General features: G+C 43.9%; 1 protein-coding gene across 2 annotated transcripts; it reads left to right on the forward strand.

The window, feature by feature from the left end:
- The first annotated feature begins 1,461 nt into the window (after positions 1 to 1,461).
- NFIL3 (nuclear factor, interleukin 3 regulated) lies at positions 1,462 to 14,809 on the forward strand. Of its 2 annotated transcripts, none has more exons than XM_055579114.1 (2): positions 1,462 to 1,601; positions 12,942 to 14,809. In XM_055579114.1, exon 2 carries the CDS (start codon positions 13,117 to 13,119, stop codon positions 14,503 to 14,505), a length of 1,389 nt encoding a protein of 462 aa, XP_055435089.1. In that variant the 5' UTR covers positions 1,462 to 1,601; positions 12,942 to 13,116; the 3' UTR covers positions 14,506 to 14,809. The 2 variants fall into 2 exon arrangements, with proteins under 2 accessions (XP_055435089.1, XP_055435091.1); XM_055579116.1 differs by lacking the exon at positions 1,462 to 1,601 and adding an exon at positions 3,078 to 3,245.
- The last annotated feature ends 731 nt before the right edge of the window (positions 14,810 to 15,540 follow it).

Raw genomic sequence — 15,540 nt, forward strand, 5'->3', positions numbered from 1 at the left:
TCGGTGTTTAGTTCAGATTTTTCTTTTTATAAAAAGTGAGTTTTTATCATAGGAAAAAGAAGTGGGCACTCGTGAAAGGCATTTAGCCCAGCTCCCACATAGTCCAGGCAGATCAGGAGACCCTTCTGCACCTGCCACATTCTCTGTTTGGGCAAGTCTATGCATCACTGTCAGGAATATGGCTCCCTTCGCAAAGGCAGGCACTGCTGCTCTATGTGTAAACGAGCCCTGTGTATGTCACGTGCCTTTTCAGTCTTTGGCTCCATGACTTAACTCGTCGCGAGGTGTCCTTTCTCCTATCACTTTATGTCTCTTACGTAGCCAGAGAATTTTGGGGAAAAGCCAACCACATCCACTTAGAGGCAGAAAGACAGACTTGCTCCTAGCTTCAAGATCAAGGAGACCGTGAGCAGCCGTCTCAAGCCCCAGCAGCAAACGCCAGCAGGCGTATCAGCTGGGCGCACGGGGCCCGGGAAACTGCATCTCGGGCAGCCACTCTTGGCGTGGCCAGGGGGATTGGGGGAGTGGCAGATGGACCTCCGCCAGCTTGGTTTCTCCGTCATATTATGCAAAAACTTCGCAGCCGTCATCTTCGTCCTAATTGTGTAGTGAACGACATTTACTCGTGCGTTGCGCTTCCCCACCTAGCCAACCCCTCGCTCCCGGCCGTCGCGCTCTCAGTGGAGACGCGCGCGGAGCATTGTAACCGCTGCCTACGCAGCACCCCTGGGCTCTGATCCGCTGCCTGGCCCTCTCCCCTCGGCGGCCCGCCCGGAGTCCTGGCCGCTCGCCAGCGCCCCCAGCCTTCCCTCTCGCCCATCTCCAGGAGGAGGGGTCCTTCAGGAGTGTGCGCGGAGGAGGCGACGGAGGTCCCTGCCACGCCCCGGCCAAAGAGGCCTGCGGCCCTCAGCCCCGGTACTCGGTCAGCAACAGGTAGCTCGGCCGGCGTTCGGGGAAAGAAAACGCGCCTCGGCGAGCGAGCAAGGGTCGCTGGGCTCAGGAAGGCACCTCGGTGACCGAGAGGGTGAAGACAGCGGTGAGGGGAGCCGGACGGCTAGGCGGAGGTCTCCGGCCCCTCCCCAGGCTCGCCCCAACCGAGGCGGCCTCGCCGGCCGTTGCGCAACCCTGGAGCGGGGCGCGGGGCGCGGAGCGCTGATCCTCCCGGCACTCAGGCGACGGTGGTGACCGCGGCCGGGAAGGGACTCGGGCCGGGTGCTGCTGGCGCTGCCGGGAGGAGGAGTGGGCGGGGGCGGAGTGGGGCGGGGCCTCGGAGAGCCCGCCCCCGCCGTCTGCGGCCATTGGCGGCGGGCTGGGGGCGGGTGCGGGCGCGGCGATTGGGGCTGGGGCCGCCCGTCACGGCGGGGCTGGCGGGCGGCGACGTAGCGCCGCGCTCGGAACTGACCTACTAACACACATCTCCCGGCGCGGCCACGGCGCCCGCGGACCAGGCGCGCCGCCTGCCTCCCGCGCCGCGCCCTCACCTCCGCCTGCCGCCCCGGAGGCCCGGCCGAACCCCGGTCCCCGAACGCCGTCGGCTCGGCTCCCGGCCCCCGTTCTTTCTTCCCGCCGCCCCGACTCGCCAGCCGGAGAGCAGGATCACGGTAAGCGCTCCGCCCACCGCTGGCCGGGGCCCGGCGCCCGGCTCCCCGCGGGCTCCTGAGGCGCGCGGCCGGCGGGCGCTGGGCGCGGGGCGGGCTGTGCGTGGGGCCCGGCTGTGCGCGGGGCTGGCCCGCGGCTGCGAGTGTGCGCGGGGCATTCATTACATAAACTTTTGCTGCCTTGTCAGAAGGGGACTCGCCACCTTAAGGTGGCTGCTTTGATTGCAGCGCCCTCGCTCCGGCACGTAGTCCGGGCTGGCTTGCGCTCCCCCCGCTGCTGTTGCATAATGTCTCCTGATTTCAGGAAAATTGATGTTTTGGTAGAGAAGAGCGCCGGGGAGGCTGAGCCGTCTCTTGGGGAAGGGCTGCGCTCTCTCCTTTCTGGTCCCTTCAGTGGGACTGGCAGCGGAGGAGAGAAGGGGGGCTGAGTAGTGGGGAATAGTCTTGATTTTCTCGTTGAGAAAGAGCGTCGGTAGCGTGAACGGTGACGGCATTCAGAGAATGCCTGCGCTGCGTTTGTTTGTGTCCGGGGCTGAGTCTGCACAGACGTTTTCCACCCTGTTTGTCGTCAGCGTGTTTTACCAGCGCTCGGGGAGGTTGTGGGATTTGTCCTTGCATACATTGCATAATCTGCCCACGGTGAAATACTGGCAAGGATTAAGGGTTAATGTGCGAATATGCGCGTACGTGGGCAATGATTTGGTAATTGTAGTGCAGCGTTGGATATTGGATCATTATTTGCGTGTATACTACGTCCCAAACGAAAAGGATGTGTGTCTTTTTTTTTTTTTTTTTAAACACTCCTACGAAACATAAAAGGAAGAATTCCTCGGGTTGTATTCTGATCTTGGATACTACCCGAGCTCGTCCCTTTGGTGTTCTGAACTATTCTTTTTAAATCTGGGACAAACCATTGTGACGTTCACCTCCCACCTTCCTAATTTTAATGCATTCCGTTCGATCAGCCCTTTTTTTCACCTTATTGTCATTGGTTTTTCAGACACGACAAGACAGCACATAATAGTTTCCTGGAAATGTTGCATTATGTAACTGACGAATTTGCTGGCAGTGAGCATAGGAAGAGGGAGCTAATTACGTGATTTTATAATCTTGCTACAAAGAAAGTAGGACAATCTCAGCCTTTAAAATGTCACTGTAACAGTTTTTTAAAAGGATATTTTAAACAAGCAAGTAGACAACTGGGTAAGCATAGAGTTCGCTCCTGTTGCCGAATGTGCGTCTTTTGCCCTAAATGAAATGTGCGTTCTTCTAAATTTAGCCCTAACTATCGCATTTTAACAATTGTGGCCTCACAGCGCTATTTCTGGTGTTTTCTTCAGGGCTGTGTGCAAATACAAGTTCAAGGCCATTTGCTGTAGTTTTAACTCCACGCCTTCCGAGAGACCTTTGATAAGATTGTATTTTTAGGAAGGCATTTCGCAGAGCCCGGTGATTTGCTGGATGCTGACTCCCATTTATCTTTTTAAAGGACACTTTAGGAAAGTGCTGTTCCCTGAGAACAGCAGGGGATGACCGAGTGTCATCTTTTGGTCTTGGCTTTTGTAAATAACAGCGAATGAGGCCACAGTATTATTTCACATTTTTTTTTCGTCCAGACCAGATATGATTTATGGGAAACAGATATAGGTTAGTAGACTGTATTTTTTTAATGGATGTCCCAGTTTTATTCATGTGAGAATTATGTGACTATGTAATATACTCAGATTTTAAATTTATTCCTGGACTCTTATGTAGTGTGTGTGTGAATATATGTGTATGATGGTGTGTATGTCAGATTGTTTCCCCCTAATGTAATAGTAAAATAATTAAAGAGCAGGGTTGTGGAGGGTTTTTCAGGGGCGGGGAGAGGGCAGAGAAGGGGACAAAGATTACAGAGATTCACCTCTGGGACAAATTTATTGCCCCAAGTAATTGAAGTCGCTTTCCTAGAAGCTAATACTGCTCCAGGGCCCCAGTGTCAGACCCCCGACCTACTCAGGAGCTCGGGTTGGGAGCCCTGGGCCTGAAGGGGCCGTGTAGCGCCACCTTCCGATCGCGACCTTAGGGGTGTCCCTTCCTTCCAGCGCGTTCCTCCCAACTGCGGCCCCTTCGGGTCTGGGGGTGTGGGGGGGGGGGGGTGGGGGTGGCGGGCGCGGACCTCGGTCAACGGCAGGGAGCGCCCTTGGGCGGCGCTTGGACCGGGGCTGCAAGGCGGCCTGCGCTCCTCCTTCTCGCCCCCTCCCCACATTCCTTTGTTCTGGCGCGGGGGTCTAGGCTGCACCGAGGCCCCTCTGCGCCGCCCACCCGGCGGGGGCGGGTCCGGGGGGGCGTGGCGCGGGGGGCGGGCGGGGGCCGCCGAGGGATCGTCCGCTGCCTGGGAGTGCGGTGGTCCCTAGGTTCGCTTGGGCGGAAAGAGGGAAAGGGGAAGGGAGGAGGGAGAGAGAAGAGGGCAGCTGGAGCTGGGGGATCGGAGCCGGGCGAGCTGGAGGGACCCAGGGCGAGGCCGCTCCGCGCGGAGAGGGCTGCCCGGCCCCCTGAGCGCTTCAGCGCCGCGGCCCGGGCTGCTCCAGGGGCCTGCCGCCTTGCTTTTCTTGCGCGCTGAGCTCCTGAGCACCGCCGACACCTTTGTTCGAGAAGGCGTCATTGTGTGTCCGACAGGAGCGCTTCCGATTCTTGTAAAATGAAAAAGACCTAAGAAAACCACCAAATGTCAACAGACCACAAAAATTGGAGGTGGGGGGTGGGGGTCGCTTCAGTATTGATGATGATGACAAGGAGGACCCCAACTTGACGAGTCAAGTATATATATATATTTTGTGTGTTGGTATATATATATTTTGAACACTAGTTATGTGGCTAGACTAGAGAGAACTCGAATCCCCCCGAGTTAAATATTTTAAAAAATCACAACACTTGTGTGGATGGGATACCGCTGTCCTGCTGAGTAAGACTACGGTACTTTCATCCTGGCAATAAGTCTTCTGAGACTGTGCTCATGCAATAAATCGCAGTAAATTCAGGGCAGCGTCACAGTTCTCTAAAAGCCATCAGCGAAAAGTGTATTGTTTAAAAAGTTGGCTTCTATGGGATCAAATCCTACACCCCCCGTCCCTAATGGTTTCTTTTGAGTTTCAGGCAGGTCAGTAGCTAGGAAACAGTGAAGTGCTACCTAGGAATACAAGCTCTGGGCTCAGAAGAGCTGGGTCCCAGGCCCTAGTCTTGGGCACTGCTCTGATAGGCCTCCGAGGTAAACTGAGGGAATAAATCCTGTTTATTTAGCTGGAGAGTTGTGGGGAGCTCAGTAAAGGCTTCCTGTCTAAGTGACTTAAGTGACCAGGAAGCAGGTATATGTGTGTGTGTATGTGTGTGTATTTTAATATTCATCTTTATTTTTCACTAAGTCTCTGTGCAGTAAGGGTTGAAGTTTGAACTAAGCCTATAGTTAAAGATTCTTCTTGAAACACTGTGCTTTTGTTGTTGTTGTTGTTCTAAGTAATGATTAATTTTTTTCTCAAAACTATTTGCTATTTCATTCAATGGTAATTTTAGTTTGAAGGAAATTCTTGACAGGATTGCAGAACCTCATACTTCCCAAGTCATTGGGTTAATGTTCGGGGGAACTGTTTAAAGGAACAGAGAGAGGTGAGTTGATGGTAGCCTTAATGGTGTAAAAAGGGCCAAACAGCTGTCTTTTTCCAGTTCCCTTGACTTCTTTTGATGGTTTTCCTGGGCCTGGATAATCTCTGGGTCTAAAATTCCAGTCAGAGATCACAGGCTGGTTAGACCTCACAGATGAGCTATCCTGGGAGGCAGTGTGTGCATCCTCTATGGTTAAAACCCTAGGATATGCCCCATGAAACTGTCAGTGGTTGACCTATTAATGTAGAATTAAATTTCATTTGGTTTATCCTTGTAACATAGAACAATGCTTCGCTAAGAATTACAAGAGGCAAAAATTAGGCCTGGAACTAATCATAATCGTTGCCTTGATGCTGCTTATTCTTCAGAAGAGATGATGAGCTAGTATTTACAAAAATGGACCCTGCCTGTGCCAGGCACTGTGTTGACTCTTCTATTATCACCCCCATTTTAGACTTAAGAAAGTGGACCTTAGGAGAAATTGATTAGCAGTCCAGGCCAGGAACCTGAAAACTGGGTTTGTGGGGGAGGGGGGCTCTGTCTCTGTCTCTTCCCTGAGTATGAATGCAAGCTCACTGGAGTTTTTGAAACAATTTCCTTTTCTGTGTTAAAGACTTATCTTTGCTAAGTGCAATTATAACATCACTATGATGCAACAACCTGAAAATTAAAACCCTTTGTTTGGGCCCTTTCCCATGTTGAGCAATGTGCTTGACTCACCAGCTGAGTGGATATTTCTAGTTGACCTTGCTTTGGTCCATAGAGTCAGTTCCGAGACGTGAATGTGATTGCAGCATAGAATGGAAAAGGTGCAGTCATATTGCCGAGGCTTTATTTTTACCCGAGTAAAATCACACATACTTCATTATTTCCATTGTAATCCAGATGGCATTGATGCTGTTCAGAGTTGTTTATTTTTAATTTGTATTAAGGAATGAGAGCACACTTGGGATTCAATTCAAAATATGACAGAAACAATGTAATTGAAGTTTCCTTTAATATTCATTTCTTGTTTTTGTAAGGTATGCCTGTATTTCACAGGGTTAAACACATTGTTTGATATCCTGTTATTTTTCTAAATTACATTTGAGTTGATTTTTATCCAGATTGGACTTGTGTGAGAATGTCGAAAGACATTGACCTTTGATCACAGACATTACATAAGAGCTTTTCAGTTTCAAAATGAAGTTATATTACCACCACCCCCAATTATCTCTCAAATTTCATTACAAATAACTTTCTTGTAGTTAAAAAAACACTGTTTCTCATATGGTTTTAATTAGAGTATGCTAGCTTGTTTTTATGATAAGAAAGTTTAGTAGAGATTTACTAGATACCTTTCGTAATAATCTGTGCTTTGAGCATTCATTTTCATTGGAAGCAGAATGATGTTTATAAGCCTTTTAGTTCTCAGAACATGGTGTCTTTTATTAATTAACTTTCTAGGGATCTAAAACTGGAATTAAGTAGCCTTCAAATAAACACTAAAAATAAACATTTAAAATAATCTGTTCTACTCATGAGGCACATAGTAAATGGCATTTGTAATCGTCTGCTCACTGGGAAAGAAAGTGAACAAGAAATTAAAAAGTCAAGCTGAGGAAAACTGGAATGATTCCTCAGTGTAATTAGGAACATTCAAAACCTTGCCCTTTCATACCCTTTTCTCACCCAGCCCTGCGCGCACCCTGTTTTCCCCATCATTGCCACATGTTGCATGTATTCTGGCATTACTTACCTGTTGCAGAAATTTCCTATAACTGGGTTACTTCATGATTATTGGTGTCCCTTAGGATTTCAGATTAGTTGCTAGTTAATGAGAAGTTATCTTTTTGAAAGTTTCAAGAAAACAAATGGTCCCCATTTTGAAGTGACTGCAGATGTTTTTGTTGTTGTTAATGCATTAGTATTTCATCACCCCCACCCTTCCAGTTCCCCTCCCTCAAGCCTTGAAGTTGTTTGGTCGTGTTAGCATCTATGCATTTACCCCCAGCAGTCTTCAGACTATTTCCATTGAGAGCTCGCTTACAAATAGTGGACTCTTTTTATTTAAAAAAAAAAAAAAAAAAGTCAGCTTATACTATACTATTTCATATTTCAATCCCGTAAATTATATCAGTGCTATAGTAAAATGCAATGTTGTCATTGTATTTATTAAGTTTAAATCTAATTTTCAAGTAGCCCTTTGTTGAGGATGAGAGGGCAAGGCATTTGAAGTATTTTCATTTATCATAAACTTTCTCTGGTTTTGACACATCCATTTACAGAAGTATCCGAATAGAAAAAGTTGGTCAGTTTGTTGCTATGATAGGATAGATTTTGGCAGAGTGTGAGAATCTGTTTATGTGTGTATTCAGATCTTGATCAAGTATACATTTCTCTCTGACTTCAGGGTTGAAGTCTATGTTACTAGAGACAGAATTATATTATTAATGGGAGGCATTTATGAGGTTTAACATAGTTTTCTTAATTGAAAAAAACATTTTATTTTCTAGCCTGATTAGAAGATCCTAGTGCAACTTCAGGGTGTCCCACCCCCAGATTTTATTCTCATCCAGGAAAAGAAAATAAAGCATTTTATTGAAACAATCACATCATGGATTTTACCCACAGGAAGAAAATGTAGGTTAATATTTGCTAGTATTACTAGTTTAAAGAACTGTGAATTGATTCATTAACTTTATCTTTTTTCACTAAAATGGCACTTAACTCAAAAATAAGCAGTTGTCTTCCTAGTGGAGAGATGTAGTTTAACATAAAAGATTTTTTTCCTTTAATGGTATCTATACTATATCTCTAAGAGTGTAAACAGCACATTCAGAGAGTAGAGGAAAAATGAGGTAATTTTGTCAAAATATTTCCAAATCATTGGGCATATCAAATAGTACTTCATCTTGTATTGACAGAATGTTAAAATCAGAGTATAGAATAGAAGCAATTTGCAGTCTCTCTCAAGAGATAATAAAATTTTTTCATAGTAGGTTTTAATGTCTAAGCTATTAGTCAGATTTTAGATGCTTGAAACAAAATGTTTCTTTTTTTGTTTTGTAACAAGTTTAAACTGTCCACTAGTATTTCCCTGAGAGATGTGTTGGAGGCCAGGGAAGATATAGGTCTGTTACTGTAAACATAAGTCATAAGGTCCCTCCTCAAAAAGAAATTAGGACTAGAATTTGTGCTGTAAAGCTTTATTTGTTTAGAGAATTTTCTAAACCAAATTTAATCTTAATTAAAAACATTTAGGTCATCTGACTTAAGTAGAATTTTAAATCTGGGTTCACGAAACAACTCCTGCCTGTAGAAATCTTGTGATGTACTATGAAAAAGCATTAATTAGCAATGGCACGTCCGTGTTAGGTGTGGGAAAATATGTCATTGGAATGTGATGACTCCTGCTCTTAAATTTCTCTTTTTATTTGTGTTTTTAAGAAGCAGCCATATTATCTAATGGGTGTAATGAAACCGATCGTGCTGAACACACCAGCATCATAGAATTGGCATTTAGTGTCAATTACTCACCAGAAAGGAAACTAGCGGTGACTGATTTAACACAGCGTTAGTGGTGATCTGAAAACTTGAGGCAGAGGTGAAATGACTGTTAAATTAATCATAAGGGAAAACACTGGAATCTGAAATAAAGGTATTAGTTGAACATAAATACTGATGTTTTTAGAAAGCACTGCAATCCACCTTTGCATGCTCTTTAAATGTATTGTTGAAAGGCACAGATAGATTCTCTCCCCTCAACATCTCTGCCCTCTAGTGCTGCATGATCTTGGGAAAGTCGCTCAGTCTTCTGTGTTTTAACTGTACCCTATCCCCATGTTGAAAATTGATATATTTTGGGTTTGTGAAAAAAAGAATCGCAGATGACAGTGCCAACAGCTGTAACTTTTCTTTTCTTCTATTTATTTTAGCATATAGGATTGCCAGGAGATTAAAATTTTAGAGACAGATGAAAATTTAGAATGCTTTCTCAATTCATTAAATAATCACAGATATAAAACAACTCTGAGGAAGATGGAGAAAAGTTCCAGATGGTACCTTTGTTGTCTGAAAGAAGTTCTGGCCACATCTAATAGTGCTTTGCTGCCCCCAAATCACTTAGTTGCTGCTGCTGCTGCTGCTAAGTCGCTTCAGTCGTGTCCAACTCTGTGCGACCCCATAGACGGCAGCCCACCAGGCTCCCCCGTCCCTGGGATTCTCCAGGCAAGAATACTGGAGTGGGTTGCCATTTCCTTCTCCAGTGCATGAAAGTGAAAAGTGAAAATGAAGTCGCTCAGTCATGTCCAACTCTTAGCGACCCCAGGGACTGTAGCCCACCAGGCTCCTCCATCCATGGGATTTTCCAGGCGAGAGTACTGGAGTGGGGTGCCATTGCCTTCTCCGAAATCACTTAGTAAATGGGTATATATTACACAAAAATGAGAAGAACAGAACTGAGAATCTTAGCTCTTCCACTTAACTAGCTGTGTGACACTGGGCAAGTTGCTTAACTCCTCCCAGCCTTAGTTTTCTCATCTGAAAGTGGTTATTATCATGAAGGCAGTGAAATAATGACAGGCCAGGCTCAGGGTGCCTGTTGCATAGTCCGTATTGAGTAAATGGCACCTGTAATGATTGTTTTTATTGTCACCATACCAAGAAAAAATCAGCCTGGCTAGAAACAACGTGATACGTACACTGACTCCCCATGTTGGCAGCGTTCCTACCACGCCCGCGGATGAGTACAGTGCTCATCTGTATTCATGAGCCTGCCTCTCACTAAAGACTAAGGGGTCCCTTGATTCTTGGGAGTTTGATTCTTCCTTCCATCTTTATCAGCCCCAAGTCTGGCTCAGTGCCAGATATACAGTAGGTGCTCCATATCTGTTGCATAAGACAAGTAATGAATAAGAGAAGTTCTCTCTTAATAAGTAAAACAATCTTTTTTAGAATTTATGTAATAATATCAAATTTCAAAGAATGTATCAGCAAGTTTTTGGCTACATAGCTCTCTTAGGTAAGGCAAATAAGTGTCAGTCAAATAACGAGCACCTAAGAGGTTCAGTTTGTTGCTAGGATACAAATATATTAATTTGCTCCCTGAACTAATTGGCATTCTAGTTGGGCATACAAAACAAACATGTAGGAAGATACACGTTGTACAAAATCAGCACCTCTCTCTATAGTATCTTGAACTGCTAGTAAATTCTTTTCAACACAGAAAATAGTTATTTTGATAGTTATTGATATCACATAGTTATTTGATAAATAATATTACAGAAAATACCCTTATGTAGTATGCAATGATTTGCTGGTGGAATCATAGAGGCAGTTATTATGTGCAGATGAGGGAAGAATCCAGATTCTAGTATACCTAGTAAAGTTGAAATTGGAAGATTAACTGAAAAGAAATGAGATTTTTCTGCAGGTTTTGAACATACCAAACAAAGTTACAGAGATGAAGAAGTGGACATACAGTACTTAGACACATAGAAGTGGGTTAAGAGATTTTAGAATAAGTGAGATATTTTTGTTAAACAGAAGTAGGATTATTTTCTCTATGCATGTGGCAAGGGCTGCCTGCCTGCCCTCACTCACACTAGACTCAGCGTGATTCTTTGGAACAGGAGATTGAAATCAGAGTCTTAACTCACTCAACATAGGTTTGAAATGATGAAACAGATATGAAATGATGAAAGAATGAAAAGTTTAGAAAGAGTAATACAGACAGAATGGTGGGGCATTTCAAAAGCATAACTGTAACAATTCATAGGTTAGGTGAAATGTAGAAAGAATTTAATTTTTTTTCCAAGGAAAGGATAAATTTAAAAATGCATGGAACAGAAAGATGGTCAAGTGAAAAAAATACTCAGAATCATAGTGTACAAGGAAATAAATAGTAGTACCTGGGGATACAGTGGAGATTTGAAATGCATCTTGGAAAAGTTCAATATAGTTATCTTCCTGGAGTTGGAATTTTTACTCTTGCTTCAGCATTCATTTGATTTTAGTGGGGAGGACTTAACAGATTTAAGAGATACAAATTATTGACAGAAGGAAATAATCCATTCAGTAAGTAGAAGGAAAAGGAGTTTTCATGTCAGACCAAGAAGTAAAAAGTGCAAATATAGGAAGTAGTGTAGTTTACTAAGTGATAACTAGGAAGCTCCCTTTCTCACACCATCACTGCCTGCTGTGGCAAACTCGTTGCCTTCATTTCCCACTAAAGTATATTATCAAGACAAACAGAAGCTCAGTATTCATAATCATTAAGTTTTGCTGAATTGCAACTCACTGTTTGTATTGGCTCAGTTTGATGGACGAAAATGTGGCATTAAACCTTATCCTTGATGATCCTGAAATGATTACATCATTCCTTCTATTCCTTCTGGAAAAGACACAAGAAGCTGGCAGGCTTTTCCAACTGATAAAATCAAACTTCATTAGTCAATATAAAACTATGCACAAGAAAGAAAGAGGGACATGGAAACATTAACTCTTTCTAATGGGGCAGGAGAGAGTGCCATATACAGATAGTGCTGAATAAACAGTTGTTTTACCATATCGCCTTCATGAAAGTATAACCTACTGGAAAACTAGGCAGAGAAACCCTGTCCAGAAACACAGATCCGAAACTACCATGAAAAGATTGTTATTGGAGCCTAATATGGATTTATTATCTCCTGTCAGGCCAAATTCAGATTATAAATTTGTCATCAGTGGAAAAGGAAGCTAGTTGATAGTCCTGTTTTCGAGTTCTTATATTTTGTTTGAAACTAATTAGTAAAATAGAAAGAAATTCTTTCCATAATTACATGCTCTCAGTTTAAAATAATTTTAAGTTTCAAGAAGGCACTGTACTTAAAAAAAAAAAAATCCCTTTGAATAGTAACCATTTGTTTTAGGCTGAAGCTACTATATCAGTGAAATCTTTTAGGACAGAATTATCAGGACCAAAAAAGGCATTGTAGATGCTACAACCTTAAGTGAATGTTTGATAAATCAATTTGAGGGAACCAGGGGTAAAAAAGCATTTTCTCATAGCACAAATGCGTCAAAGAGACAGCTTTATTGAGAAGAGACCTTTTCAGGTATGCTGAGTCACTTGGCAGAATGACCGTGACATAAACCACATAAGAATCAAACAACTACAACTCAGTTGTTTGTGTGACTTTTATTTTTGTTTTTGTGGAAATAAAAATCTAGCTCCATTTCTGTTTTCCATATAATTACAGAATCTGTCTACTGACATTAAAAGGGTTTACTTGGAAAAGTTCCATTTATGAGGTGAACTGGTTTGCTTGGCAGTCATATAAATGCTATCTAAAGGTATTCGGAAGCCCCACAAGATGCAAGTACTATTTAAAAATGTACTAACCAGAGGCGATCTGTCATTTCCTTCCTGTAATGTCCTATCCCCACATGCCCCACCCCACTGTTTTTTCTCCTGAAACACAGCCGCCTTCTGTTTCTCCCCAGGGCAGATCTGTTCTTTTCTCTCACTCCCCTGGACTACATATTCCCCTGCTGACCGTTCTCAGTGGGGACTTGTCCTTTACAACTTTACAGTATCGGTATTTGGGTACTTACTTTCTTTTCAAAGTTGTAAACTCTTTGAAGGACAGAACTATTTCCCCTCAATGCTTCGTCTAGTTTCTTATACATAGCTGGTAATAAATATTTACCAAATAGATAACTATTTCTCTTTGTGTATTGCAGGTCATCTGGAAGACCCCTACTTCGTTCAGTGAGAGGAGTGGGAGAGATTTATTCTGGATGGTAGAACAAAAGGAAGAATATTGATGGATTTTAAACTGCAGTTTTTAAAGCACTTGAGAACACTGAGGAAATAACTTCTTCTCCTGCACTGCTCATATAGGTTAAGGTGCAGCTGATGCAGCTGAGAAAAATGCAGAGCATCAAGAAGGAGCAGGCATCTCTTGATGCTGGTACCAGCGTGGACAAGATGATGGTGCTTAATTCCGCCTTGACCGAAGTCTCCGAAGACTTGACGACCGGGGAAGAACTCCTTCTCAATGAAGGAAGTGTGGGGAAAAACAAGTCCTCAGCATGTCGGAGGAAACGGGAATTCATTCCCGACGAGAAGAAAGATGCCATGTATTGGGAAAAGAGGCGGAAAAATAACGAAGCTGCCAAGAGGTCCCGGGAGAAACGTCGACTGAATGACCTGGTTTTGGAGAACAAACTCATTGCACTGGGAGAAGAAAACGCCACTTTAAAAGCTGAACTGCTTTCCCTAAAATTAAAGTTTGGTTTAATTAGCTCAACAGCCTACGCCCAGGAGATTCAGAAACTCAGTAATTCTACAGCTGTGTACTTTCAAGACTACCAGACTTCCAAATCCACCATGAGCGCCTTTGTGGATGAGCATGAGCCCTCGATGGTGGCCAGCAGTTGCATTTCTGTCATCAAGCACTCTCCTCAGAGTTCTCTGTCTGATGTTTCAGAAGTATCCTCGCTAGAACATTCACAGGAGGGCCCTGTGCAGAATGGCTGCAGAAGCCCAGAAAGCAAGTTCCAGGTCATCAAGCAAGAGCCAATGGAACTGGAGAGCTATGCCAGGGAACCCAGAGATGACCGAGGTGCCTACCGAGGGGCCGTGTATCAGAACTACATGGGGAATTCCTTTCCCGGATACTCGCACTCTCCCCCTCTGCTGCAGGTCAACCGATCCTCCAGTAACTCTCCGAGGACATCGGAAACTGATGAAGGTGCAGTAGGAAAGTCATCCGATGGAGAAGATGAGCAGCAGGTTCCCAAGGGCCCAATCCACTCTCCCGTCGAACTTCAGCGTGTCCACGCCACGGTGGTTAAAGTTCCAGAAGTGAATTCCTCTGCCTTGCCACACAAGCTTCGGATTAAAGCCAAAGCCATGCAGATAAAAGTGGAAGCCTTCGATCATGAGTTTGATGGCACGCAAAAACTTTCCTCGCCTGTTGACATGACGTCTAAGAGACAATTCGAACTCGAGAAGCATACCACCCCCAACCTGGTACATTCTTCTCTCACTCCCTTTTCAGTCCAAGTGACTAACATTCAAGATTGGTCTCTCAAATCTGAACACTGGCATCAAAAAGAACTTAATGGCAAAACTCAGAGTAGTTTCAAAACTGGAGTGGTGGAAGTGAAAGACAGTGGTTACAAAGTCTCTGACCCAGAGAATTTGTTTCTGAAGCAGGGGATAGCAAACTTGTCTGCAGAGGTGGTCTCACTTAAAAGACTTATAGCCACACACCAAATCTCTGCTTCAGACTCTGGGTAAAATTACTACTGAACAAGCTCTGGGCCTTTAGAGATGTCATTTGCAATAGATGAGGACGTTTTGTATTAGCCTGAATTTTCACTGGACCTGTGATGTCATTTCACTGTATAACGTTCACATGTTGTCTGTTGGGTGTCTTTTTGTGCACAAATTATTATGAAGATTAGACTGTGTTATCACTCTGCCTTGTGTATAGTCAAATAGTCCATCGCAAAGACTGTATATATTGAACATTATTTTTGTTGTTCTATTATAAAGTGTGTAAGTTACCAGTTTCAATAAAGGATTGGTGACAAGCACAGAACTTTTGCTCTATTGCACTTAGTTTTATGGGAAAGAAAGCAATTTAAGTTGCAAAAGTAGATACTGTATTAAGATACTCTGCATTTTACTTATTTGGAGGCGTTTTCTCCCATCTATAGTAAATGAAAGTCAGTCAGTCATGTCCGACTTTGTGACCCTGTGGACTGTAGCCTGCCAAGCTCCTCTGTCAATGGAATTCTCCAGGCCAGAATATTGCAGTGGGTAGCCATTCCCTTCAGGGCATCTTCCCAACCCAGGGATCAAACCCAGGTCTTCCACACTGCAGGTGGATTCTTTACTGTCTGAGGGAAAACTAAAACATAAGTTCAACACATAATTTTATTTTCCTAGTTTGGTCTGGGGTATGGTAAGTTTGAAAACCTTCCATAGGAGGAGAATAGAGAAAAGGGGGTGGGGAGTGCATTTTCTTGCATTTGAGCCTAGTAATTTACTAAATTACTCCCTGTTATATATTTTTCTTTAAGGTTTCGTTTTCTATATCCTTTTTGTTTTTAAGTAGAAAAATCCAAGTTGTTTAGCATCAGCATGTCTTTAGTCATGTCTTTCAAGTATGACACATGGAAGTGAACAGTTGAGTCATTGACCCACTTTGTTATTTAGAGGTTCTATTAAAGAGTGGATTAAAGACTAAGGATGAAGTCATTTTTATGTTATTGTAAATCTTAACAGTTCTAGGGTATAACAGTCTAGGAAATTAAGCTAGTGAAATAC

This window comes from Bubalus kerabau, chromosome 4 (assembly GCF_029407905.1).
Source record: "Bubalus kerabau isolate K-KA32 ecotype Philippines breed swamp buffalo chromosome 4, PCC_UOA_SB_1v2, whole genome shotgun sequence".
NCBI lineage: Eukaryota > Metazoa > Chordata > Mammalia > Artiodactyla > Bovidae > Bubalus > Bubalus kerabau.